The sequence below is a fragment of the Hippopotamus amphibius genome, chromosome 3 (genome assembly GCF_030028045.1).
Source record: "Hippopotamus amphibius kiboko isolate mHipAmp2 chromosome 3, mHipAmp2.hap2, whole genome shotgun sequence".
Classification (NCBI taxonomy): Eukaryota; Metazoa; Chordata; class Mammalia; order Artiodactyla; family Hippopotamidae; genus Hippopotamus; species Hippopotamus amphibius.
Window position 1 is genome coordinate 127772436 of NC_080188.1, and position 25266 is coordinate 127797701.

At 61.5% G+C, this 25266-nt stretch overlaps 4 protein-coding genes across 22 annotated transcripts in view; 3 read left to right on the forward strand and 1 right to left on the reverse strand.

The window, feature by feature from the left end:
• Positions 1-1492, forward strand: part of RAD9A (RAD9 checkpoint clamp component A) — a 63296-nt gene extending 61804 nt beyond the window's left edge. For all 12 annotated transcript variants that reach the window (XM_057729511.1, XM_057729508.1, XM_057729507.1 and 9 more), the window contains 2 exons: positions 487-697; positions 786-1492. In XM_057729511.1, coding sequence (XP_057585494.1) covers positions 487-697; positions 786-881 — 307 coding nt within the window. In that variant the 3' untranslated portion in view covers positions 882-1492. The remainder of the gene's footprint in view (positions 1-486; positions 698-785) is intronic.
• Positions 1481-4861, reverse strand: PPP1CA (protein phosphatase 1 catalytic subunit alpha). Its single transcript, XM_057729517.1, has 7 exons — positions 4712-4861; positions 4037-4168; positions 3642-3872; positions 2899-3003; positions 2229-2452; positions 2011-2145; positions 1481-1931 (listed from the first exon to the last, which is right to left on the reverse strand). Exons 1-7 carry the CDS (start codon positions 4764-4766, stop codon positions 1821-1823), a joined length of 993 nt encoding a protein of 330 aa, XP_057585500.1. The 5' UTR covers positions 4767-4861; the 3' UTR covers positions 1481-1820.
• An 893-nt stretch (positions 4862-5754) lies between these two features.
• Positions 5755-12232, forward strand: TBC1D10C (TBC1 domain family member 10C). Of its 6 annotated transcripts, none has more exons than XM_057729498.1 (10): positions 5755-5840; positions 6094-6272; positions 7021-7120; positions 7344-7451; positions 7539-7645; positions 7846-7960; positions 8626-8691; positions 8785-8974; positions 10624-10778; positions 11093-12232. In XM_057729498.1, the coding sequence occupies exons 2-10, from the start codon at positions 6121-6123 to the stop codon at positions 11435-11437; spliced, it is 1338 nt and encodes a 445-aa protein (XP_057585481.1). In that variant the 5' UTR covers positions 5755-5840; positions 6094-6120; the 3' UTR covers positions 11438-12232. The 6 variants fall into 6 exon arrangements, with proteins under 6 accessions (XP_057585481.1, XP_057585483.1, XP_057585485.1 ...); XM_057729500.1 differs by having other exon boundaries at positions 7539-7621; XM_057729502.1 differs by having other exon boundaries at positions 10557-10778; positions 11093-11256.
• Positions 12233-16943: 4711 nt separating this feature from the next.
• On the forward strand, positions 16944-24813 carry CARNS1 (carnosine synthase 1). Of its 3 annotated transcripts, XM_057729484.1 has the most exons (10): positions 16944-17433; positions 17860-17891; positions 19203-19476; positions 20265-20354; positions 20604-21091; positions 21325-21499; positions 21585-21670; positions 22394-22625; positions 22727-23007; positions 23587-24813. In XM_057729484.1, exons 1-10 carry the CDS (start codon positions 17301-17303, stop codon positions 24811-24813), a joined length of 3018 nt encoding a protein of 1005 aa, XP_057585467.1. In that variant the 5' UTR covers positions 16944-17300. The 3 variants fall into 3 exon arrangements, with proteins under 3 accessions (XP_057585467.1, XP_057585466.1, XP_057585468.1); XM_057729483.1 differs by having other exon boundaries at positions 20265-21091; XM_057729485.1 differs by lacking the exon at positions 19203-19476 and having other exon boundaries at positions 17331-17433.
• The last annotated feature ends 453 nt before the right edge of the window (positions 24814-25266 follow it).

Genomic DNA, 25266 nt, shown 5'->3' on the forward strand with positions numbered 1-25266 from the left:
GGAAGCTGGGGGCTGCCTGGGATTGGGGAAGCAGGTGGCTGAAAGGGCAGGTGGGTTGGGGAGGATGGACCCAGTGTAGTTTAAGCAGAGGAAGTTTGGCCTGGCCCTCCGCCCAGCATGTCCCTGGGCCCCAGTGCTCTCCAGTTCCTGTCCCTTGGGAAGGGGGGGTGGGGCCCCAGGTGGCCCAGCTCACAGGACTTGCTGCTCCCCTCCCCCAGCAGAGCTAAACTGGCCCCCAGGATGCCTCCCTCAGGCCTCTACCTGAACTCTGATGAAAGGATTCCAGGTCCACCCCCTCCAGGAAGCAGCCACTTAACCCCTGCATCCTCTTTCCTCCCACCAAATCAGGAAGTAATAAAATCAAGAGGCCACCAGTGGTCACAAGGCTCCTGCAGCCCCTGCCGAGCTCTCCAAGAGGTGGGGTCCCACCTCTGTTCCCTCTTCCCTCCCTAGTCCTATATCATCCTATACCATCTCTGCCTACAGCACACCCCACCTGGACGACGACTTTGCCGTTGACGACATTGACTCTTATATGATCGCCATGGAAACCACCGTGAGCAGTGAGGGCTCAAGGGTGCTGCCCTCCACCTCCCTTTCACTTGGCCTCCAGCCCCCCAGCAGCCCTGGCCCCTACTCAGAGGAGGAAGATGACGCCGAGCCCAGCACAGTGCCTGGGACTCCCCCACCCAAGAAGGTAGGGACTGGTTGGAGGTGGAGGCAGGGATGGGAGGCCGAGGGAGCAGCCTCCAGAGCTCACTCGGCTTCCTCTGTTCTCTCGCCAGTTCCGCTCGCTGTTCTTTGGCTCCATCCTGGCCCCTGCACACTCTCCCCAGGGCCCCAGCCCTGTGCTGGCTGAAGACAGTGAGGGTGAAGGCTGAGCTGGGAAGTCTGTGTTATGAGGACTGGACCAGAGGAAGGCCCGGCCTCCCCATCTCCCAGCACCAGCCGGGACCAGGGCCAGCTCTCCTCCTTGGTGGGTGGTCAAGGTGGGCTGTGCTGGAGCTGAGCTGGCTGGTCCTGCTGCCTCCCCCAAGCCCTGTCTGGCTCTCCATGACTGGCCTGGGTCCTGTCGTCTCCTTTCAGCCCCCAATCATGTATGTTCCCAGGGAGGTCCCTCACCTCCTAATCCAACCGTGTGGGCAGGGCTGAGGGCCTGCCTTCTCTAAGCCCACCTCCCTAAGAAAAAAAATCATAGTGGGGCTGCTGGCCCCTGCTGATCTACCTTACTTGCCAATCATGACCTGTCCCTCAAATCCTGGGCACACCTCTGGGATCCCCCGTGGCTGGCACACAGTGCTTTGCTCGCTCTCCTCAAATTCTCTGGCCCTGGCTTGGAAATTCCAAGGGCCCCTGTGGGCCTGAGCATGTGGCTGGGGTTTCCCTGGCTGGGGCCCCTTCCCAGCAAGCCTCCCAAGTGGCTCTGGGCAGAAGGGTTGCCAGGCCCAGTGTTTGGGACAATGGAGACAGAGGCCATGGAGAGAATCCAGCTTTGACCTTTATTTAAGAGACCAGATGGGTTGCCCCAGGATCCGGCTGCCAGCCCTGAGGCCAAGCAAGGCTGGAGACCCACAACCTGGCCCTGCTTTGCCCTGAGCTGCAGCCTCAGCCCCAGGATCCTGCCTGCAGCCACCGTAGGTGCAGGCAGAAAGAGCCCGGGGGGACTGGATGCTGCTATTGATTTATAAAAAAAAAAAAAAAGTACACCAAGGCTCCGTGTTCCCTGTGATGGGTGGGCCTGGGGGGCCACACGAACCCCCCCACAGCCACATGATTTCTGTACAGTCCACCATCTGGGGCAGAGGGTGTGCATATGGAGGCTATTTCTTGGCTTTGGCGGAGTTGCGGGGCGGGGTGATGGGCCGCCCTCCAGGGTTCAGGCCACTGAACTGCCCGTATTTCCCCTTGTTCTTGTCGGCGGGCTTGAGGATCTAAAAGAGACAAGCTGGTCAGGCTCATGGTGCTCAGCCACAGCCCCCTGGCCGCCTCCGTCCCTGTCCCCGCCCCCACCTGGAAGGAGCACATGAGCGTCTCATCCACGCTCATCATGGCCCCTGCGTTGTCAAACTCGCCACAGTAGTTAGGAGCTGAGAAGAGTGTCACCAGCTGCCGCTTGGCAAAGAACTCGTAGCCATCTTCTACCACCTGGACGAGGGTGGGAGCAGTTAGTTCAGCAGGTGCTGGCCGCCCAGGCCCCGCTCCCACGCGGACCAGAGCTGCCAGCCCACCTGGTGTGCCCGGCAGATGAGATCCAAGTCATGCTTGTGCAGGAACTTGGCCACCACCTCAGCTCCAAAGGTAAAGGAGACGCCACGGTCATTCTCGCCCCAACCCTGCACGTCCTTGTCAGGGTCAGACCACAGCAGGTCACACAGCAGGCCCTGGTCAGGCACGTCTGTGGGCCGCATGATACGCCGGATCTGCTCCATGGACTGTAGGTCCGGGGACAGGCCTGGGGGCCACGGGGGAGGGGGAGCAGGTCACTTCCTCAAGCCTCAAAACAAGGGCCCTCCCTCCTCCAGAAAGCCTTTGCCAATCAGCCTCTCTCCCCCACCCCTCTGTCCTCTCCTGGATTCCTGGGAGCCTAGACAGGCAGAACTCATCACCTTCTGCCTCTTCAAGTCCCTGTCCCTTCAGGGAGCACAGAGCTCCCTGGAGAAAGGAGACAGACTCCATGCACGAAGCCGAGGCCACGAGACATGACAGTGAATGCAGCCTGACACTGGGGGGCAGCTTCACGGAAGAAGTGACCTCCAAACCAGGACTCCAGGTAGAGCTGTTCCAGGTGGCCGTGGACACATCCTCCAGCCAACACCTCTGTCCCAAAGCCCCCAGAGATGTAGCCAGGCTCATCCTGCCCCAGCACTCCCTCACCACGCGCCCCTGTGCCGCCCTCACCCCCATGGCAGCAGAAGATCTTCTCGTCCACAATGGCAGCAATAGGCAGGCAGTTGAAGCAATCAGTGAAGGTTTTCCATAGTTTGATGTTGTAGCGTCTCTTGCCTGCCCAGAGGAAAGAGAGGGCTCGCGAGAAGGCCTGTCTGCCCCACTCTCAGTCTGGGTCTCTGGGCCTTCCAGGGCACATTGTGTGTTGTTGAGACACAGCTAGGAGAAGAGAATGGAGGCAAGAAGGGAAACCCCCCCCAACCCCCAGCCTCGCGACTGCCTCCAAGCCTCCTAGGAGGGATTCTAAAGCAGCCAAGTCCACAGGAACCCCAAGTTCCAATTCTGGAACAACCTCAGGGGTGGCACCCATCGCCCCGCACATGAGCAGGGCCAGGCCGAGACCAGGTCTGGTTCATCTCAGCTTCTGGCCCACAGTCCAGCCCAGACAGGCATCCTAAGTGCTTAAGTAACGGATGCACTGGAGGGGAGTGTCAGCAGACAAGGCCCTGCGTTAGAACACCGGCAGCCCTTCAGTCAGCAGCCATTCACCAGATCCCTCCTGGGTGCCAGGACCCATGCCAGGAGGGCAGGGCGGAGAGACATGACCTGGCCCGGCTCTGCCTTCACGGAGCTCAGTCTAGCAGGTATGTGTCAGACACTGATACCCCAGCGACCAGGTCAACACAAGGGTCGCACTGAATGGCAGGGTGAGCCCTTCAGGCCCCGGGGCAGTCCCAGAGGCTCAGCCCACTCACACTCATCGTAGAAGCCATAGATGCGGTTGATGCTGGCACACTCATGGTTCCCACGGAGCAGGAAGAAGTTCTCGGGGTACTTGATCTTATAGGCCAGCAGCAGACAGATGGTCTCCAAAGACTGCTTGCCCCTGTCCACATAGTCCCCCAGGAAAAGGTAGTTGCTCTCTGGAGGGAAGCCGCCGTACTCGAACAGCCGCAGAAGATCATAGTACTGGCCATGGATGTCACCTGTGACCCAGGGAACCAGGTCAGCACTAGGTGCAGTCTAAACTTGAACCCAGGGCCAGGGCTGGGCTCAAGAGAGGAGAGATCCAGGGACTTTGACTGGGGCAGGGGGAGTTGGGGGACAAAGCTACTTTCAGGAAGCAAAGGGGCCCGGGCAGGGGTCTCACCGCAGATCTTGAGGGGTGCCTCCAGCTCCAGAAGAATGGGCTGGCTCAGGAAAATCTCCCGGGATTTGAGGCACAGACCACGGATCTCGTTCTCTGTCAGCTGTACATTCTTTCCAGGCCGCGAGCCCTGCACTGGGGGCGGAATAAGGCGTCAGGACCCTGGTGCCTCAGGCAAAAAGAGGGTGGGTGCAAGGGGTGGCCCCACAGGCACTTCTGGGGGGCGCCTGGGCCCCGCCTCGCCCAGGGGCAGCTGTTGCTGCTGAGCCTCCTGGGACCCCCGCCTCAAGCCTCCCGGGACGGGACCCCAACTACCCTCAAGGCACTCGAGAGAGGACTGCTGTGCGCAGAGGCCTGCCACCCAAAACCTCAGAGCACAGGACCCCTGGCTGGGGGGCTAGGCGCCTCTGGTTTTTCCCTCACCCCAAGAGCCCGGGCCAATCCGTGCGCCCCCCGGCCCTGCTCTGGCAAGGGGAGCAAACCCAGACCTCCCAGGCGAGCCGCGACTTCAGGGGGGCCGGGGGGGGTGGGGGGGCAGCGGCGGCCACGGGACCTCGCGGCCCGTCCCCGCCCAGTCTAAGCTGGCCCTGGGAGGGGCAGGGCCACCCGCGCGCCACTTCCGGGACGGGCAGGGGGACCAGGGCGCGGCTGGCGCCCACTTCCCCCGCCCCGGCCAACCTTCCAGCAGGCGCCCGATGATAGAGTCCAGGTTGAGCTTCTCGCTGTCGGACATGGCGGCGCTGCCGCTCTGGCCCAGCAGCTCCGGGCCCTCTCCTACCTCCCGCCCGCTGCCTCCTTCCGGCCTGGCGCTCCTTCCGCCCGCCCCGCCTCGCCTCGCCCCGCGCCGCCCCGCCCCGCGCCGCCCCGCCCCGCCCGCTTCCCCGGCGCTCTAGCGCCTCCGCCGGACGACGCCGGGCGCAGGGGCCGCGGCGGCTCGGGAGGCGGGGCCTCGGTCAGCGGGCGGGACTTAGGCTGAATGCGTATGCCTGGGGCGGAGCTTGCCCGGTGGGCGGGGATTCATGGGGCGAGGTCGAGTTTAGCTCTGCGCTTGGAGAGTTACCCACCCTGTTCGGAAAATGTGGGGCCGGAAGTACCGTGGAAGTTGTTTTTCTCTTTCAAGGGCTGAGTAGTCCTTCCCACTTCTGCCCCGGACGGGAAGGTGGTGTGACCTCGTCGGTAATCCATTAGGTCTCCCCAAACAGTGCAGGTTCAGGCCTTGAAGTGCAGGAAAGGAAACTGAGGCTCAGAGGTTAGCAAGAGTTAGCCTCAGATTCACAGAGGACCTCTACCTCCTGAGTGTCTGTGGCCCCTGGCCCGCTGACCAGACCCAAACACCTGTTGCTGAACTCCGAGCTCATTTTGGTCCACACTGCCTGTGGTGCAAGCGACATTGTTATTTTCTTTGATGTCTTGTAGTTGCTTTTGGGGTAGCATAGTAAATGCTCCGTTGTGTGCGCGTTGAAAGTGTTACTTTGTAAAGAACAAACATTAAATAAACCACAATACTCGTTGCAACCCTGAATTGAGTGCTTTATATGCCAGTGACCTCACATCTGGAGGCAGCCAGGCCTCTCTACTTCTGGCTGGACCTGGCCGAATCACACCCAGCACAGGAACCCAAGCCTGCACCCACCCAGCCCACCGGGATGGTGGGAGGAGCCCATGGCCCAGGGCCACTGGGGCAGGCCGGAAGAGCCCAGGAGAGGAAGGGGTAACCCCCCCACGCACTTGGGAGGGGCCCCCAAGCGGGTTGCTGAAGCTGTGGCTGAGGAGGAAGTGAGAGGAGGAGGTGAGGTGCAGCAGGGAGGTAAGCTGGGCTGCTGGGAACAGGGGCTGGGCCTGGGTCTCTGGACAGCGGCCTGGCCTTTCTGCCACTTCTGGGCCTATGCCCCACCCCCACCCCACAAGAGAAGCGGGGACAGAAGGTGCTTGGTGAGATACGCTGAAATCTGCCCCCCGACCACGCTGTCAGGTTCTGGGGCTGGGGCCTTGCTGGATACGAGCCCAGGCCCCAGGCTGGCCAGGAGCTGCCTCACTTTGGCTTTCCCCACATCTTGCAGCCTGTCGCATCAGAGGTCTGTGGCACCATGGCCCAGGCCCTGGGGGAGGACCTGCTGCAGCCTGGGGAGCTGCAGGATGACTCCAGCTCTTTGGGGTCTGACTCAGAGCTGAGTGGGCCCGGCCCGTATCGTCAGGCTGACCGCTATGGCTTCATTGGGGGCAGCTCAGCAGAGCCAGGGTAAGTGCGGAAGGGATGGGGGGGATGTGCTGGGAATAAGGGTGGGGGCTGAGGGCTGAATTCTAGAGTGAGGCCCACCCTTGAGGGTCCTGGGAGGGTCTGGGGACTTAGCCAGTATCACCCCTTCTCAGGTTCCAGATGGAATCCTAAGGTTAGCAGGGCTGTGGGTGGTGAGTCCCTGTATATCTCTTTACTCCCAGTCTCTGAGGGTTTCCACCCACCTTTGGGGGTAAATATTCTTCCCCTTTTAATCCGACCCAGGAATCCCAGATCCAGATCATAAAGCCCATGTTTCTTCCCCCACCAATCCTCCCCATTCCCAATGTACAGACAGAAAGACAAGTCCAGAGACAGGAAGGTCAGATGGCAGATCAGAGACAGAATCAGACTTCAACTCATGACTCCTGGCTTCTGGTCCAGGGCTCTGTCTACCCAATGTCCCCTCTGACTTGTCTGTGTCCCTATCCTGGGGGACAATCGACCAGCCCCTCCCCCAGCACACACCTACACACCCCCTGCAGTCTCTTGTTTCTGCCCACATTGGAGCCACATCCTTTCCTGTCCCCATGACAACCACTGGCAACTCCTGGGTGACAGGTCACACCCTACCCCACCCCCACCCCACCAGAGATTCCCAGAGATCTCCAGGGCCAGGAGTTGGGCACACCCAGGTGGCATGAAGGGTGGTAGATGTGGGCTCTGGGTAACAGCTACCCAGCACCTGGCTGCCTGTGCCTCGTGTCCCCAGGGCAGGGCACCCTCCTGCAGACCTTATCCGCCAGCGGGAGATGAAGTGGGTGGAGATGACCTCACACTGGGAGAAAACCATGTCTCGGCGGTACAAGAAGGTGAGGAGGAGAGTGGTCCCACCTAGGCCTCTTCAGCTCAGCCCCCTTTGCCCCAGACCAGGCCCTGGCAAAATTTACCCCTCCCTGTCCCAGCACCTCCTGCCTTTTCTCCCTGCTACCCAAAGTGGCTCTTGCCCAATGACAGGTTGTGCTTAGGGCCTGCCAACAGGAGTAGGGGAACTGGTGTGGCTGGCCTAACGGGGTCCCTTGGCCTCACCCACAGGTAAAGATACAGTGCCGGAAAGGCATCCCCTCAGCCCTGCGGGCCCGGTGCTGGCCCCTGTTGTGTGGGGCCCACGTGTGTCAGAAGAACAGCCCTGACACTTACAAGGTGAGGGAACTGGCAGGGGTCCCTCCTCCCTTCCCCTGGCCCTTTGCCACTCTGGGACTCCACATCCACTTTCTTGCCCACCCACAGGCACTGGCTGAGGCCCCTGGGGAGCCACAGTGGATGGAGACCATTGGCAGGGACCTGCACCGCCAGTTCCCTCTGCATGAGATGTTTGTGTCACCCCAGGGTCACGGGTATGAGGCCAGTGGTGCCCAGGGACCCCCAGCCTCACAATCCCCAGGCGCTTTGGCCTAGTCCCCCACCCCGGCTTTATATCTTTGCATCTCAGAGGACTCAGCAAGGCCCATGGGGGGCTGAGGCCTGGGCAAGGGCCTCTAGAGGGTGGAGAAGGGATACCGGGAGGACTGGCCCCTAATGGGGTCTTCTGGCACAGGCAGCAGGGGCTCCTGCAGGTACTCAAGGCCTACACCCTGTATCGGCCGGAACAGGGCTACTGCCAGGCCCAGGGCCCTGTGGCTGCCGTGCTACTCATGCATCTGCCCCCAGAGGTGAGTGCCCTCAACCCTGCTACAGGGACCCAAGACCCTGACCTCCTAACCCAAGTGATCCATGACCCCCAACCCTAGTGATCTAGGGACCTAGTAATTCTCTGTCCTGGACCCATGACCCCCATCCCCAGGAACTCTGGTCTCGGGGACCTAGGATCCTTGACTCCCACCCAAACCTGTCCTAGTGACCCAGGGCCTCATGACCGCCAACCTCAGTGACCTTCAAGCCCAACCACCTTGACTCCAGGAACATGGAACCCTGACCCCTGAATTTTGCCCCAGTGATCTTGGAGTCTGGACGTTATCACTTTGGCCTCATGACTCCTGATTCTAAACCCTATGACCGTGATCCCTGACTCCAATGACCCCAAGAACCCAAGTTTGAACTTTGGGACCCTCTCTACCCTTGACCAGTGAACCCCCACCCTGCGACCCTCAAATTCAACCTCCTGAGCCCTGTGACTTCCAACCCCCTACACCCCTTGGTAGGAAGCTTTTTGGTAAGACCCGCCCCCTCCCCTTCCCCCAGCACTGAGTCCAGGCTCCTGGCTCCAGAGTCACCCCAGATGGTATCCAGGCCCTCCCCTGTGCCCTTTTCCCCTGCTCTGAGGTCCCCTCTGTGGTCCCCTCCACGGTGGACCCTCAAGGCCTGTGCCTATCCCCAGGAGGCCTTCTGGTGCCTGGTACAGATCTGCGAGATTTACCTTCCCGGCTACTACGGGCCCCACATGGTGAGAGGCTGGGATGGGGCCAGAGGGCACATGGGGAGGGGGTGGGTGGGGCCTGGGGACTGGGAATGGAGGTGCTGATGGACGTGGCCACAGGAGGCTGTACGGCTGGACGCCGAGGTGTTCATGGCCCTGCTGCGGCGGCTGCTCCCGCGTGTACACAAGCACCTGCAGCAGGTGGGCGTCGGGCCCCTGCTCTACCTGCCCGAGTGGTTCCTGTGCCTCTTCGCCCGCTCCCTGCCCTTCCCCACGGTGCTGCGTGTCTGGGATGCTTTCCTTAGCGAGGGTGAGTGGGTGGTTGGCCAGGCGGCCAGGGGCAGGTGGGGGGGGGCCGGGGAGTGGGGACAGGGAACGGGAGCCTCGGGTGCCTGGTGCGCACAGGGGACGAGGGTGTCAGCTCCGCTCTGCTCCGACGCCACCGCCAATCATGGCCCAGGGTCTGGGTGCTGGGGGTTGCTGAGGGTGACGACGCCCTGTGGCTCTAGGGAAACAGCCCCGCCCTTGGCCATGTATCACCAGTGTGATGAATGCTAGCCCCTACCCCCAGCAGTGAGGCCACCACAGGGAGGGCACCATCTGCTTGGGGGAGGACTGGAGTCGGGGGCTTCCCCAAGGTAGATGGAGCAGGAGTGGCAGAGATCACAGCAGTGGAACAGCTCAGGGACTGGGCACAGTGGGGGCAGGGCCGACAGAGCCCCTGGGCCCTTGGTGAGCGCTCTCCAGGCCAGGCGCTTCTCTGGAAACCAAGGCCACTCGAGTGAGTGAGACCTACATTCTGGTGGGGGTGGGGATGAGAGGCAACGGTACCAAATTAACAAGGTATTTATAGATTGTCGTAAGTTCCATGAAGAAAATAAAGGCTGTGTCATGTGCTGGAGTGTAGGGGAGTGGCAGGAAGAGAGTGCTGTTTAAAGATGCTTGTGGCCGCTCCATGGAAGAGGCAAGCTTGCAGGTCCAGTGTGGAGGCAGAGGGCGAGGCAGAGGACCAGGCAGGACATTTGGGGGGTGCAGGCGTGGGGAGAGGTGCCAGGCCAAGAGCGGGGGCAGTCGGGGCAGAGCTGAGCTGGACTCTTTGGGTCTTTGGGGCTCTGTCTTGGTACCACCGCCATCAGTAACCCACCTGCATCCTGTTCTACGTGGGTTATTCAATGGTTGCATCTAAAAGATGGTAGAAATCAATCAGTACACATATTGAGCACCTGCTGTATGTCCACTTGGCTTCAGGCTGGCTTAGAGCTCTGGCCAGCGGCGTCTAAATCACCATCTACATGTCCTCCCCTGCAGACTCAGACCTCAAGGGTGGGGCGGGGCAGGGCCCCCCCATCAGGTGGCTGAGCTACCCTTGCCCTCTGCCACAGGCTCCCTTTCATAATGGTGACAATGTGAGTAGTCACTCTTGTCTCTTTACAAGTCACAGTTGTCACCAGTCCTCGCTGGTCCCCTGACTGCTTTTCTCAGCAGACCTGAGGCTGCTAGGAAGGGATTCTGAGGCTCCAGGAACAGGCCCAAGGTCACATCCATGTGTGTGCATATGTGCATATTTGCTCTATGCTCTTAATTTAGGGGTGAGGAGCTCTGGCTAGAAACTCTCTAGAATTAGAAGGTCACAGATCTGAGCTGGTAAAGCCTTCACATCACCACCCAGCCCTACCTTGGAGAGATGAGAAGCTGAGGCCCAGAATGAGAAGGCCAGGCGTGAAGCCATCAGCAGCCCCTGGCTGCTAGCAGGCTGCCCTGCTCGGAAGTGTCTGTGGGCGCTGAGACATGCTGGCCAGTGCCCCCAGATTGCCGTCCTGCTCTCAGTCATTGCTCCTGGCCTGGGTCGCGGTAGCAGAGCTGCAGGAGGGTGAAAAGGACTCTGGTCAAAGGCAGGTTCAGGTGCAGACTGAGGAAGCCCAGGGCCGACCCCGCACTGAGTGAGCCCCTGGCCTGCAGGCGTGAAGGTGCTGTTTCGCGTGGGGCTGATGTTGGTGCGCCTGGCACTGGGCACCACCGAACAGCGCCTGGCCTGCCCGGGGCTCCTGGAGACACTTGGTGCCCTTCGAGCCATCCCACCCGCCCAGCTGCAGGAGGAGGTCTTCATGCCCCAGGTGGGTGCCCCTGGCCTACCCTCTGCAATGGCCCAGCCCCCCCCGCCCCCGCACAGTTGGGGAAACTGAGTCCCAGAGGGGGACGTCAGAGTCAGACCCGGGGCTCTGTTCTTGTCCTCTGAGCAGCAGGGAATGTGGAAACCCCAGGCCTCAAGTGGCTTTCTGTGGCTCCGTTAGTCTGTCTCTTGTCTGTCTGTCAGCCTCTCAGCCCTCAGCCACTTCCTCGGGCTGTGTCCTGCCCGCCCTGCGGGGACCTCATCGTTTCCTGCCCTCCCCTGGGGCCAGGCAGACTCAGTGTCAACTGCTCCCCACAGGTGCACAGTGTGGCCCTGTCTGAACAGGACCTGCAGCGGGAGATCAAGGCCCAGCTGGCCCAGCTGCCCGCGTCGTCATCTGGGCCACCCCCGAAGCCACAGGCCCGCCTGCCCGGGGCCCAAGCCATCTTTGAGGCCCAGCAGCTGGCAGGAACCCAGGGAGGCACCCGGCCCGAGGTCCCCCGCATCGTGGTGCAGCCCCCGGAGGAGGCCAGGCCGCCAAGGCGCAAGCCCCAGACCCGAGGCAAGACTTTCCACGGGCTGCTGACTCGGTCCAGGGGTCCCCCTATCGAGAGCCCCGCCAGGTCCCATCGAGCCTCCACCTCCTTGGACACCCGATTCTGAAGGTCCCACTTCTGAGGGTACCATGGACTCAGTGTCCCCCAACCCCAATTGCCTGAACAGTGGATACCAGCCTCGAAGGGGGCACCATGCTTTACCGCTGGGATGGATGCCTCAGCCTCCTTCCCGTGGACTGTGTCAGGCACCAGGATGAAGGAAGGTCACAGAGGGAGGTTTCGGGGACTCAGGACTGTCATCTGCCCAGGGAGCTGTCCTGGTGCCTGGACCCTTGCGAGCGTCAAGCTGGTGCCAAAGGAGCATGGGGGTAAGGGCACAGGCTGGGCTTAGGGGTCCCCAGAAGGCTCCTGGGGAGGCCTGGAATAAAGTCTGAGCAGAAGCCTGTATGCAGTTGGATGGAGTGCCTCCAGCCCCAGCCCTGGACCAGCTGCCCCTTCCCCTCCGGCCCTCACTCCCCTCACAGCCCCGCCCCTCCTAGCCCAGCCCTGCCTCCCCAGGGCACACTAAGGCTGCTCATTGGCTGCTGCAAGGTGTTTACCAGCAAAAAGGAACCAATGGTAAGCCGCGGTGCCCAGACTCTTGGGGGCAGGTAAGGCTCCTGTACCTGGGGGAGGAAGGCTCACCAAGTGGATGTTGGCCCCAGAAGTGGGACTCTGTCCCCTCTTCTGCTTCCTCCCCTGTTGGTTCAAGATCACCCCCCACCCCGGGGTGGGGACACTCTAACCCAAGTCCACCCCCCACCCAAGGTCCTGGTCCCGTCCTCAGAGAGAGCCGGCTGAGAACAAAGGCCTAGTGTACCCAGACAAAGGAGAAAGGGCCTGCCGGCCCTTGCCCCCCCCAAGCTCCGGCAGCACCCCCTTGGGACTGCCACCATGGAAACCCCCTCCCACACTCGCTAATTGCCCCCGTGGGAGCCTGAGGTGCCTGGGACAGGAGCCATTGCCAGGACAACAGTTCCAGTGCAAGCTTCTGTTCCTGCAGGGCCCATTCCCGGTGCGCTGCCCCCTTGGGTGCCCTCCTCTGAAGGATGGAGGGTGAGGGGGAGTCCCCAGAGAAGGTGTCTGCAGTCCTACTTAAATGATGGAGTGTTTTTTTGTTGGTTGGTTTTTAAAACTTTTTTTGGCCTCTCTGCTTGGCATGTGGGATCTTCGTTCCCCGACCAGGGATTGAACCCGCGCCCCCTGCAGTGGAAGCGTGGAGTCTTAACCACTGGACCACGGGGCAAGTCCCAGTGGTGGAGTGTTTGATCCGCCCTTCTCAGTGGCTGTGCTGGAACGTTGGCACCCTCAGATCTAGTGACAGGGCCACGGTTGCAGGAATACACTCACTGTACGTATACTCTTGTGGCGTTTACTGTGTGACTGGCCAGACCCTGGGTCCCAGGCAGACCATCCCACTCCCAAGGAAGGAGTCGTTGGCCTGGAGGAGGGACTCATGGAGGTCCAGCCCCAACGCTGAAGTTTACCTGGGAGGAAACTGACGCTCAACTGGGCCAAAGCTTTGCTGCCCATGGCAGACCCAAGGTTCATCCCTACCCCCATGTTAACAGCCGTGAAGCTGACACCCACCTCTGCCTGCCCTCCTGGGGGCGCTCTCTCTCCTGCGCCCACCCACTCCCCCAGTCTCCCACAGCCCGGGTTCTGAGTGTGGGGCAAGGGGTGGGCTCCTGTGAGTTAAAGAGAGCCTCCTGAGCCAGCTCTCCCCCCTCCCTTCCCCACTAGGGTACTTGGAGCTTAATCAAATGCACTTCCCTGCAGTTCACAGACCCCTTTCTCAGACCTCCCCCCACCATATACGCACACACCCTCCCTCTGCAGGTGGCACTGAGAGCCTCTTTAGAGAAAGCGGGAAATGGCCAGGTTGAGCGCCCAGCCCAGGACCACAGTGGGGGGCAGAGCTGGCCACGCCACACCTTAGGCTCAGGACAGGTGTCCAATGGACTCATGGGCATGGGAGCAGATAGGTGGGGGAGGCTGCAGGGAGTTTATGGGGTCCAACGTGAACTCCCTGCCCTCCATGCGCTCAGCTCTTCTGCTGGGAGGGTCGGGGATCAGGAAAGCAGCAGCCTTGGCCCCAGCTGAGAATCCATCCTGAGTCTGGAGGGGGAGGCCCCGTGGCAGTCAGTCCCCTGGATATAGACCCTGGGGTGGTGACCTCCAGCAGTACCCCTCCAGCTGGGGCTGAATCACTGTCTTGTCTACTCAGAGAGGCATTTTCGAGGCAGTCCTCCTGCAGGTCCCATTGTCAACCATCTAGCTGGGAAGCCTGAGCTGAGGGTTCAGACCAGAAGAGGATCAGCTCCCTCCTGGTGTGAACACAGGGTTGCACTAGCCTCTGCGGCACCTGTGCACTAGTTGGGAAAAGATGCCCCTCCTCCAGGCACATGCAGCCCTTGCAGGACAGAAGCAAATTGACCACTCAGCAGGTACATTTGTGCAGTGAACAACCTGCCCAACCACACTCCAGGACCCTAGCAGCCCCAGCTCCCTTCAAACCTGCCCGGAAAGGGGCTCAGAGAAGGCAAGGCACGCACCTGAGAGTACTCAGCCTGCTGGGACCAAAGCTGCGATGGCACCCAGCGGTGTCCATCGGCCTGGGTCAGCCCAGGGGACAGGAGTGTGGGGGCAAGCAAAGAAGTGGAAGGGCAAATGGAGCCCCTGTGGCTGGGGGGGCATAGTTTCCATCTGGACTGCCACCCAGCCAGAAGTTTCACCACACCGTCCAGAGGCCATGCTTGGACTCCCTACAAAGTCCCTGCACAAGAAAGGTCCTCGCACTCTCTCTGAACCTCGGTCTCCACCTACGGATAATGGGATGATAAGAGCTCCCGCCCCTGCCCCAAGAGTGCTCTGCCAGTCTCATTTTCACGATGATTATTGTTTAGTCAAGCTGGGTGGTAGCCCAGGCGTTGCCTCTCCTCACCCCACCCCTACCTGGCTCAGCTCAGCCTCAGGTGACCTCTAGGCCCTCCTGGCATAGACAGAACAAGACGGCCCTGTCAGCTTGCTTGCCCCAAGCCCCAGGGCCCTGGGCTGAGCTGCAGGTGCTCAAACCTGATTTTCCTCCCTGCATCCACAAGGCAAACACCATCACAGCCGGCGCCCAGCCAGCGCAGGCTGGGTGTGGGCACAGAACCACACTGCTTTGTGCGCATGTACGCAGACACTGACAGAGAGAAGACCCCAGCCCTGGCTCTCACCAGCTGTGTGAACTTGGCAAGTCACATCACCTTTCTGAGCCTTGATTGCCTCATCTGTAAAAAGCAGAGAATCATAACTACCACCCAAGAGGGTTACGTGAGATATGGCACATAAAGCCCTCTGTATGGTGCCTGGGACAGGTCAAGAAATGCTGGCTGACACTACTACCTTCCGCCAGGTGCCCCCCGCCCAGCCAGCCTGGGCAAAAGTAGGCGTTATGATCTCCATTTGAGGATGAGAAAACTGAGTCCACACATGCTGCATTGCTTGCCTTAAAAACAAGACAGAGACTTCCCTGGTGGCGCAGTGGTTAAGAATCTGGCTGCCAATGCCGGAGACGTGGATTCAATCCCTGGGCCGGGAAGATCCTACATGCCGCGGAGCAACTAAGCCTGTGCACCACAACTACTGAGCCTGTGCTCTAGAGCCCGTGAGCCACAACTACTGAGCCCACATGCTGCAACTACTAAAGCCTGTGTGCCTAGAGCCTGTGCTCCACAACAAGAGAAGCCACTGCGCTGAGAATCCCTTGCACCACAATGAAGAGTAGTCCCTGCTCACCACAACTAGAGAAAAACCTGCATGCAGCAAAGAAGCCACCCCCCCCCCCCCACCACACACACACAAAAGACAGCAGGCCCAAGATGGAGTCATTTATGCTAAGCCCCATATCACCAAACTGAGACAGCGCTCCTGGAAATTGTATCTTAAACCAGTCAATCAGGAATCACGTGACTAGCACTGGTGAGGTCGTCTGACTGATAGACCCCTGCCATCCCCTAAAGGAAAGTGACCTTGAGGGAATTCCCTGGCTGTCCAGTGTTTAGGTCTCTGTGCTTTCACTGCTGAGGGCCTGGGTTCAATCCCTGGCTGGGGAAATAAGATCCCACAAGCTTTGCAGTGAGGGAAGAAGAAGGAGAAGGAGAAGGAAAGTGATGTTGTAATAACCAGCCTACTCTTTTTGCCTGAGTATAACTTCTTTGTGTCTGCTCCCTTCTGCCTATGAAAGTCCTGCATTTCGCATGGCCCCTTGGAGCTCCTTTCTGTCTGCTACATGGGATGCTGCCCGATTCATGAACCGTTGGATAAAGCCGATAACATCTTTGAGATTTACTCTGTTGAATTTTGGTTTTTAATATTTGTTAACTGTCAAAGCTCATGCTCTTTGGTGACATCCATGCCCCAACCCTGCTCCCTCCCATGGATCTCCCTGGAGCTCAGGCTACCCACGAAGCAAGAGGATGATAGATCTTCTCTGGTGTCCGTGCCTCATTCCAGGAGCCTGGGCTGGCCACGGGGAGGAGCAGAGTGTGGATCTGGAGCTGGGGATCCCAGAGCAGCCCTGGAAAGCGGTCTGGGGAATGTGGGCTGGGCTGAGGGGCCCCCCGGATAAGTCACTTCTCCCCTCTGAGTCCCTCCATTGGTAGACGGTGTGGTTCCTCACAGGCTACTCTGTGTACAGGTGTAGAAAGGGCCCCAAGCAGCCACTTTTGCACCTACTAGTGCTGCGGGGCCATGGGAGGCTCTAGGGAGGAGTCAGGGGGTCTCTGCAGAGAGGGTCTGCGTTTGTGGGGGTGAGGTGGAAGAACTGCAACAATAGCCCACATATGCTGCGCACAGGATGCGGTGATAATCCTCACCGCTGTCCTGTGAGATGGTACTAGCCCCATTTTAGGCAGGAGGAGAGCGAGGTCCAGACCAGAAAGAGGAGGTGCTCAGGTCCACGGCTGGACCTAGGATTGGAATCCACCCAGTAGGACACACTTGAGGAGAGGGTGTGAATCTCTGGGGGTGCTTTTTGGGGTGAATATGTGGCTATGAGCCAGGTCTCTTGAGGTGTGCTCCTGTGAGGGTTTGGATGGGTGCAGCTGGGGGTAAGGCTGTGCACCTTGGGGAGATTGTGGGTATAACTGTGGGTGTAACAGCTGACCTGGGTGCTGATGGGCAGGGCAGATCATGTACACATCCCGCTTCTTTTGCTGTGCTAGACCCACTGGAACCCCCAGCCTGGCCACCCTCTTCCCTCTTGGCCCCCTTTTGGCAGAGGGTATCCCAGGGAACTGGGACTGCCCTTGTGGGGGTGTCTTACATAGTGGTCACTACTCTGGAGGGGCCGGGAGAAGTGAGGAGGGGACCCAGATGTACAGGGCCCCCTGTTCAAGAGGGCCTTTCTGGGAGTGCTCGCCGCCACAGGGCAGAGTGCTCCTTGGCAGACCGCTGCGGCACCGGTTGCTGGGAGCTCAGGACTCCACCCAAGGGCAGGGCTGTAGATTGTGTGCCTCAGCGGCTCTCCTGGCCACCCCACCCCCGGAAGGGCAAGCCCTGGTACCAGTCTCTGCCCTCTCCAGCTTTCCCCTCGCCCTCCCCTCCTCTCCCCCGCTATCCTCTTTCCATCTCTTTTCCATTATGAGTTTCTGTCTCTCTCTTTATTTATCCCCTTCTGTCCTCTGTCTTTTCTTTACCATCGCCTCTCAGCCTATGACCCTCTCTGACAATCGCTATCCGGTAGAACCTGGCCCCCCTCTTCCACTTACTCTGTGTCTCTGAACGTCCCCAGTCTGTCTCGCCCTGGCCCGCCCACGCCCAGGACCCCAGGTTGGTGGGGATGGCGGCGGAGTTTTTGGCGGGAGGGGCGGGGCGGGTCCCCTGGCGGGAGGACCGTGTGGCCTGGCCCCTCCGCCCCGCGCCGCCCCCGCCCGGCACTGGGCATGCCCCGGGCGCTTCTATATAAAGCGGCACCGCCTCGCCCGGGCGCAGTGCCGCCGCCGCCGCCGAGTCCCGCCGGGTGCGCACCGCCCGCCGAGCCCCGCAGAGCCCCGCCGAGCCGCCGCCGCCCGCCAGGTACCCCGGCCGCTGCCCGCGCCCCGGGGAGAGCCAGGGAGGGGGCTGCGGGGCAGGGCCCGCGGGGACAGGACCTTGAGCGCCCGCGCCCCCCCGCGGGACCCGCGGCACCACCCGCACCCCCTCCCAGACGCGCGCGGGGACCCGGTGCGCCCCCGGCTGGAAGGGCTGAGTGCCAGGACCCCCAGCGCTGCCCAGCGCAGCCTGGGATGTGTGTGCCCGGGGTGCGGGCCCCATGGGGTCCGGGGCTTAGAAATCCCTCTGCTTCCTTGGGGTGGGGGTGGGGCAGCCTTGGACACCTCCTGGCCGGGACCAGACAGAGGCACCATCGGTCGCGGCCACTTCTCCGCCCCCAAAGTCTTAGGGGCTGGGCTATGGGGTAGAGATCCTGCCGCCCTGACTCCCGGCTCTGTCTCTCTCCCTCAGTCTCTTCCACCCGTGTCTCCACCTGTAAGATGGTGAGTCTCCTCTGGTCCTTCCCCGCAAAAGCCCCTAACCGGAGGGAGGGCCCAGAAGGCAGCATCTGGCACATGAAAGAAAGCCCAGCCCTGGGATTGCCTGTGCAGACAGCTCAGACCCATGACCAGCTGTGTACACACCCCTTGACCCCCCACTCTGTGCGCTGTGGGATGAGCAGCTGGAGTGTACCAGGCTCTCCACCTCTCCACCATCAGCCCTGGGAGGCAGGCACTCTTGGTCCCCTTTGGCATTCACTCACTCTGCAACATTTATTATTACCATGTGCTCTGCCCCATTCTAAGTTTGGGGACATGGCAGTGAACCCGTTCTGGGCTCTCAGGTGACTACTTCTAAGAGAGGGCCCCGAGGCTCAGAATTTGGCACTGGCAAACTGGGATTCAAGTCTAGGTCTGAAGCCCAGACCTCTGCCCTCCCAGCTGCCTGTAGTATGCTGTCTCCCAAACATCGAGGTGATTCTCTAGGTCCAAGCCTCATCAGCACCCCCGGGGGTGGACAGGGCAGGCACCAGACACCCACAAAGCCCAAAGAAACCTCTTGACTTGTCCAAGGAGGCCCAGCCTGTCCCCCAGAGGACAGGCCCACCTGAGTCCCCACCTGTGTTCATACTGAGCCTCTGAGCAGCCTTATTTGGGAGTCAGCCAGCCTCAGAGAGGGGCAGGGTGTAAGATTTCATCCAAAGAGAGCATTTCCATGACTCAGAACATCTGAAAAAAAGGGCACCAGCTTTTTCCTTACTAATGCCTGGCCCAGGACTGGGCACGTGGTAGATCCTTGGGCCTACTTGCGGATGACCGTGGACCAGATTCATCTACATGTTTAGGTCTCAGCACGATGGTGTATGGGTCACTGAGCCCAGAGAGGAAAGAGCAGCTCAAGAGTGGTTGCTTGGTTCATTCGTTCATTTATTCTTCATTAAACACGGAGCAGCTACAGTGTGCCAGGCACTGTTTTAGGTTCCAGGACTGCCTCGATAAACAAAACAGGCAAAAACCTCTACCCCTGTGAACCAAGCTTGGGCAGACCTGGGTGTAGGATGAGGGGGCAGTGGTCCAGCCAGTAGCACAATGCTTTCTGCCCCCACCCCCTGGGGCATCACACTTACCATTTACAAAGCACTCCCACCGACCAGTTCCTGGTGACAGGCCTTCATCCCCCAATCCAACTCCATCCTCTTTGGTTCCTGGGACAGTGTCTGCCCAAGGTTAGGAGCATGGGGGGCTTGTACCTTCGGTGACTTAATGTGCCCCTTGCCCACCCTGCCCAAGACCCACCACTTCTGCCCCCCTCAGCTCTCCCTGGATCCGCTGGGTCCTGAGCGGGACTGCCCCCTGGGCTCCAAGGACCTGGAGGAAGAGGAAGGCCCATGGGGCGGGGGCTCTGGCCTGCCGCCCCCAGGCTGCTTCCCTGGTTCCTGGCACCACGACGTGGGCCTGGACTGCAAGGGCTCCCCTGAGGGGGCGGAGGCTCGGGCCTGGACTGTCTACTACTACAGCCTCCTGCAGAGCTGTCTGCAGCAAGCTGGCCTTCCGGAGACCCACGACCGCAGCCACGTGCCCCGCACAGGTGCCGGAGGGCTCCATGGAGGGGGGCACCTCTGAGGGGGGAGGGGGCACCCCTAGAAGGAGGGAGGCACCCTCAGCCCAGCCTGCTTCCCATCTTTGTCAAGGTCAGCCCCTTCCCCCAGGCTCTGGCTTGTTCCAAAGCCAGGGAGGAAAGGCTAGTCAACCTCCGGCAGGCAAGCATTTCAAAGGGCATCTGGCAGTAGTAAAGTCAGAGATCAAGGCTTCCCTCCCACCCCTAGAAGATCCAGCCCTGGGATTTGCAGTCCATGTTCTTTGGAGCCAAAGCTTCTACAGAAGTGTCTTGGGGGCTGCTGTGGAGGCAGCTAGCAGTTGGGACCCAAGCCTCCTCCCCTGCTTTATCTGTTTTATGTATCAGGCAGCCACAAAAGATTTTGTGTGGACAGAGGGTTTACAGCTAGAACACGTGAACATCACAGACTGGGCCCCATTGTACAGACTGGGAAACTGAGGTGCAGAGACTCCTCCCACCACTGCATAGGGACCAAGGGTCCCACAGAAAGTCAGTGGCAGAGCTCAGGCTAGAACCCAGGTCTCCAGTCACCCAGCCTTCTGGACCAGCTGCAGAGAGAAGGGAGCCAGCCTCCCAGGGCAGGGTGGGCAGGCAGCTTCCCCTTCCCTCTCCAGCTTCCTCTGTCCCCTTTACTTTTCTCATCCGATACATGGGAAAGACCTGGGGGCCCAAGGGCAGGGCTACCAGGGTGGGGAAACGTGGGCAGAAAGACAGCAAGGGGAGCCCCTGGTGAGCTTGGCAATGTTCTCTTCTTCAAGGCTGCCCTGGAGCAGAGGTGACCTTGTGCATTCTGGGATCCCCCAGCACCTTTCTGTCCGTGCTACTGGAGGGTGGGGTCCAGAGCCCGGGTGAGTGTGTGCCCAAGTTCCCCCACCCCCTCCTACAGAAAGGGCAGCCCTGCCCTGGCCCGGCCACATCCCAAAATACCCGCCGACCCTGGCAACTGCCTGCATTCCACCGGGCCAGCTGCCCTGCTCCGAGTGGGGGCGGGTTCTGGGAGCAGCTGCCCCCGACTACCCAGGGGCCCAGGCTGGAGGTGGAGGGCACGGGGGTATTAAGCCTTCCCTGGCCAGTCACCCTCCTCCCTCTGCCCACAGGAAACATGCTCCTTTGCCTGTCCCCTGCCTGGCTGACAAAGGTGCCAGCACCAGGGCAGCCGGGTGAGGCAGCCCTGCTGGTCTCCAAGGCTGTGAGCTTCCACCCGGGGGGCCTGACATTCCTGGATGACTTTATCCCCCCTCGCCGTGCCACCTACTTCCTGGCGGGCCTGGGGCTGGGGCCTGGCCGGGGTCGAGAGGCAGCTGAGCTCGCCCGCGACCTGACCTGCCCCACAGGAGCCTCCGCGGAGCTGGCCCGGCTGCTGGAGGATCGGCTGCTGACAAGGCGGCTGCTGGCTCAGCAGGGTGATGTGGCCGTGCCAGCCACCCTGGCTTTCACCTACAAGCCACCGGCACTGCTGCGGGGAGGGGACGCCAGCCCAGGACTGCGGCTGGTGGAGCTGAATGGCAAAGAGGGCCAGGAGACTCTGGTGAAGGAGGAAGTCGGGGCCTTTCTGCACTCCGAGGCCCTGGGTGATGCCCTGCAGGTAACAGGTTCCTGCCCCCGAGGCTGTGCAGATGCCAGCAGGAGGGGACCCATGGAAGGTTACCAGGTCCTGCTGGGAAGCTGTCCCCAACTTTGAGCCCTGCCCCTGCCCCATCTCTCGGTGATAACCCCCACCTTCTTACCTCCGTTTACTCATTAGCTCCTGTGATATGAGTGTGCCTCCCTGCAGGTGTGTGGGGTGATGAGGAGGCTGCCTTCCCCTTCCTGTTGCAGGTAGCTGTGAAGCTCAGCGGCTGGCGCTGGCGGGGCCGGCAGGCATTGCGTCTGTATCCACGAGCTGAACTGGGCCCAGTGGTGGACACAGTGCTCGCACTGCTGGAGAAACTGGAGGAGGAGGAGAGTGTCCTGGTGGAGGCTGTATGCCCACCTGCCCGGCTCCCCTTCCCAGGTGAGAGCCACCTGGGCCAGCCAGGGGTGGAACTTGGCTCGGCCTCCTGGCTGCTCTGTGCTCAGGCCTCGCCGTCTTCCCCCAGGCAGCCCCCCGCCTGGCCCTGAGCTGGCTCTGCGTATCTGTGCTGTGGTGTGTCGGACACAGAATGACAGGCCTCTGTTGAGCAAGGTGAGAACAGCTCAGGGTCAGGTCATGGCCCTGCGGCCACACCCCAGCTCAGTTCCATTGAGCTGATGAGGGCCCCTGGGCAGAGAGAAGACAAAATCTTGGGGTGGTGAAGATTTTGGTTGCCTCTGGGAGGACTCCTCTGGGTCTGACACTTTTCCTCCTCTCCAACCCTTCATGTACCCCTCCCACATCAAGAGCCCTACCTGGATGCTGGATACTAGGGCCCAGCGCTGAATCCTCTTCCCAGGGAGCTCTTGCCCACAGAAGAGGCTGACCCAGGGTCCCTGATAAACGTCCAGTGCCCCGAGCCCTTTAGGAAGGGCCTCCACGCTGGGGAGTTCAGGGAGGCTTAGGGACCCTCCTAGGCACATAGCTCTGGGCCTAGCTGAGAGGGAGAGACAACCTTGCCCTCAGGGAGCTCTAGGACTGCGCCCACCAGGGTAGCGCAGGCCCCCCAGGGCTGCAGGATCTAGGAGCAAGCATGCTTAGAGACCCCAGCTGGGCCTGGAAGCCTGGGTTGAATCCCCCCCAGGGGGACCAGAGGATCAGTGGCAGGGGAAGGTGGTTTGTACTGTGTAAGTCACATTGGAGGACAGGACTTGTTGAATGTCAATGATGGGTCTGGCCTAGATCTTGGCATGGGGGAGATATGCTGGGGGCCGGGGACAGTCCGGGGAGGGAGGACTCCTCCCGGCCCAGCCCCCTGAGCCGCACCTTGCCCAGGTGGTGTGCAGCGTGGGCCGTGGAGACCGGCCTCTGCGGCACCAGAGCTCCCTGCCCCGGTCGCTGGAGGCGGCGCTGGCCCATTGCGGCCTGGGTGAAGCCTCGCAGGCGGCCGTCGTGCGACAGCGCGTCAAGGCGGCGGCCGAGGCCGCGCTGGCCGCCGTGCTGGCCCTGGAGGCCGGCCTGAGCGCCGAGCAGCGCGGCGGGCGCCAGGTCCGCACTGACTTCCTCGGTGAGTGCGGGCAGCCGGGGGACGCGGACGGGCGGAGCGGGGGAGGGGGGCCGGGGCCCGAAGGCGGCCCGCACTGAGCCCGCACCCCCTGCCCGGCCCAGGGGTGGACTTCGCCCTGACGGCGGCCGGCCGCGCGCTGACCCCCGTGGCCCTGGAGCTGAACGGAGGCCTGTGCCTGGAGGCGTGCGGCGCGCTCGAGGGGCTGTGGGCCGCGCCGCGCGCGGGGCTGGCGGCCGAGGAGGCGGCGGGCGCGCCGCTGGTGGAGACGATGCTGCGGCGCTCGGCGCGCAGCCTCATGGAAGGCAAACAGCTGCTGCTGCTCGGCGCGGGCGGCTTCAGCAAGAAATTCGTGTGGGAAGCTGCGCGCGACTACGGGATCAAGGTGGGCGGGGCGGGGCTCCACGTCCCGGCCTGCGCGCGGGAGGCGGGGCCCGGGGCGGTGTGCACCTCCAGGCGGGGCCTGCGCCGGGCGTTCCAGCTGGGGGCCAGGAGCCCAGGCGCACCCCGCCCCGGTTAGCAGTCTCAACTTTTTCGGCCCCTAGCTGAATTTTGTCCCCGCCGGGAGCAAAAGCCCCCTCGGGACACCAGATCACCAGTCCCAAGCCCTAACCCTGGTGGTTTCCCTACAAACCCTGGCCAGACTGAGCCTGCCAGTGGGTGACAGCCCTCTCTGTCACCCCTCCCACCTAGATCACCCCCCCGCAGCCATCTTTCCTCTGGCTAAATCTTATTCAGCTCCCAGCTTAAGCACTGCTTCCTCTAGGCTGCCTGCCCTCCCCTCTAGGCTGGATTAGTCCCACCTCTGTGCCTTCCACTCAGTCACCAACAAATATGTTTTGAGTGCCTAGCCCTGGGGAACCTGTCTCCCCTGAGGGCCAGGACCACGTTCTAGGCCCCATCCTATTGCCCAGCGCCCAGCACAAGCTGATCTCGGCGTGTTGCCGTCCTGTGGTTTCTGTAGGTGCACCTGGTGGAGTCGGACCCCAACCACTTTGCATCCCAGTTGGTGCACTCCTTCATCCACTTCGATCTCACAGACCACCGGAAGGATGAGGAGCACGCGCGGGTGCTGGTGGAGCTGGTGCGGACCCGCAGCCTGCAGCTAGATGGCTGCTTTTCCTACTGGGATGACTGCCTGGTGCTCACAGCCATGATCTGCCAGGAGCTGGGTCTGCCCACCAACCCGCCAGCCGCCATGCACCTGGCCAAGCAGAAAAGCCGCACCCAGATGCACCTGTTGTGCCGCCGTGGCCCAGCCTGGCCTGCGCCCTCCCTCTATGCTGTGCCCTGCTGTCCACTGGAGAGCGAGGCCGACGTGGACAGGGCTCTCCGCCAGGTGCCCCTGCCAGGCGTCATGAAGCTGGAGTTTGGGGCAGGCGCAGTGGGTGTGCGGCTGGTGGAGGATGCGTTGCAGTGCCATGAGCACTTCGCCCGGATTACCCGAGACCTGCAGGGTGAGGCTGACCACCCCGGCATCGGGCTGGGCTGGGGCAATGCCATGCTATTGATGGAGTTCGTCGAGGGCACCGAACACGACGTGGATCTGGTGTTGTTTGGGGGGCGGCTGTTGGCCGCCTTCGTCTCTGACAACGGTCCCACACGGCTGCCTGGCTTCACGGAGACGGCAGCCTGCATGCCCACAGGGCTGGCACCGGAGCAGGAGGCGCAGCTGGTGCAGGCAGCCTTCCGCTGTTGCCTGGGCTGTGGGTTGCTGGATGGCGTCTTCAATGTGGAGCTCAAGCTGACCGGGGCTGGGCCGCGGCTCATCGAGATCAACCCCCGCATGGGTGGCTTCTACCTGCGAGACTGGATCATGGAACTTTATGGTGTGGACCTGCTGCTGGCTGCTGCTATGGTGGCCTGTGGCCTGCGGCCTGCCCTGCCCGCCCACCCGCGCGCCCGTGGCCACCTGGTGGGTGTCATGTGCGTGGTGTCCCAGCACCTGCAGGCACTGAGTTCCACTGCCAGCCGTGAGACCCTGCAGGCTCTTCACGACCAGGGCGTGCTGCGCCTCAATCTGCTGGAGGACGCCCTGGTGCCTGGAGAATACGAGGAGCCCTACTGCAGTGTGGCCTGTGCTGGGCCCAGCCCGGCTGAGGCCCGTCTCCGCCTGCTGGGCCTCTGCCAGGGCCTGGGCATCGACGGGCCCCACTACCCTGTTGCCTACTTCTTGTCCCACTTCAAGTAGTGCTGGGGCCAGAGGGCAGGGGCAAAGTGCTGGAGGGGGTGCTGTGGTGCCCTCTCTCCCTGGTGCTCTCCCTGCTTCTCTTCCTATGGCCCTGCTCCAACTGGTCTTGTCCACTCCAAGGCCCCAGGCCTGTTCCAGAGCAGCAGGGCTATTTTGACACCACGGCCTCCTGGAATTGAGGGCCATGAAAGAAAGTATCTGGTGGGCCACTTGCCCTCCCAAAGACCCCAGTCCAGCCCACAGCTGCCCAGGACTCTAGCCACGGCCAACAACAGCTGCGTGCGTGTGCACACATACGCACACACGCACACACCCTGGCCCCAGGTTGGTGGGAGTGGGCCCCAACCCAGCCCATCCTTCTCACCCCTCCAGGTCCATCTCTCTTCCTGCTGCCCACAGGAGAGAACCTGGCTGGCCGCTGGCCTTGGACAAATCCCAAGAAAACCTGACACT

Coding starts and splice junctions, on each gene's coding strand:
- PPP1CA (XM_057729517.1), bottom strand. CDS start 4,766: ATGTCCGACAGCGAGAAGCTCAACCTGGACTCTATCATCGGGCGCCTG. Junction 2,453..2,898: donor GATCTTCTGCTGCCATGGGG/GTGAGGGCGGCA, acceptor CGTGGCCCCCAG/GCCTGTCCCCGGACCTACAG. Junction 1,932..2,010: donor CGCTCATGTGCTCCTTCCAG/GTGGGGGCGGGG, acceptor TGTCTCTTTTAG/ATCCTCAAGCCCGCCGACAA.
- TBC1D10C (XM_057729498.1), top strand. CDS start 6,121: ATGGCCCAGGCCCTGGGGGAGGACCTGCTGCAGCCTGGGGAGCTGCAG. Junction 6,273..7,020: donor GGCAGCTCAGCAGAGCCAGG/GTAAGTGCGGAA, acceptor TCGTGTCCCCAG/GGCAGGGCACCCTCCTGCAG. Junction 8,975..10,623: donor GGATGCTTTCCTTAGCGAGG/GTGAGTGGGTGG, acceptor CCTGGCCTGCAG/GCGTGAAGGTGCTGTTTCGC.
- CARNS1 (XM_057729483.1), top strand. CDS start 17,301: ATGCCCCGGGCGCTTCTATATAAAGCGGCACCGCCTCGCCCGGGCGCA. Junction 17,892..19,202: donor GTGTCTCCACCTGTAAGATG/GTGAGTCTCCTC, acceptor TGCCCCCCTCAG/CTCTCCCTGGATCCGCTGGG. Junction 21,092..21,324: donor CCCTGGGTGATGCCCTGCAG/GTAACAGGTTCC, acceptor TTCCTGTTGCAG/GTAGCTGTGAAGCTCAGCGG.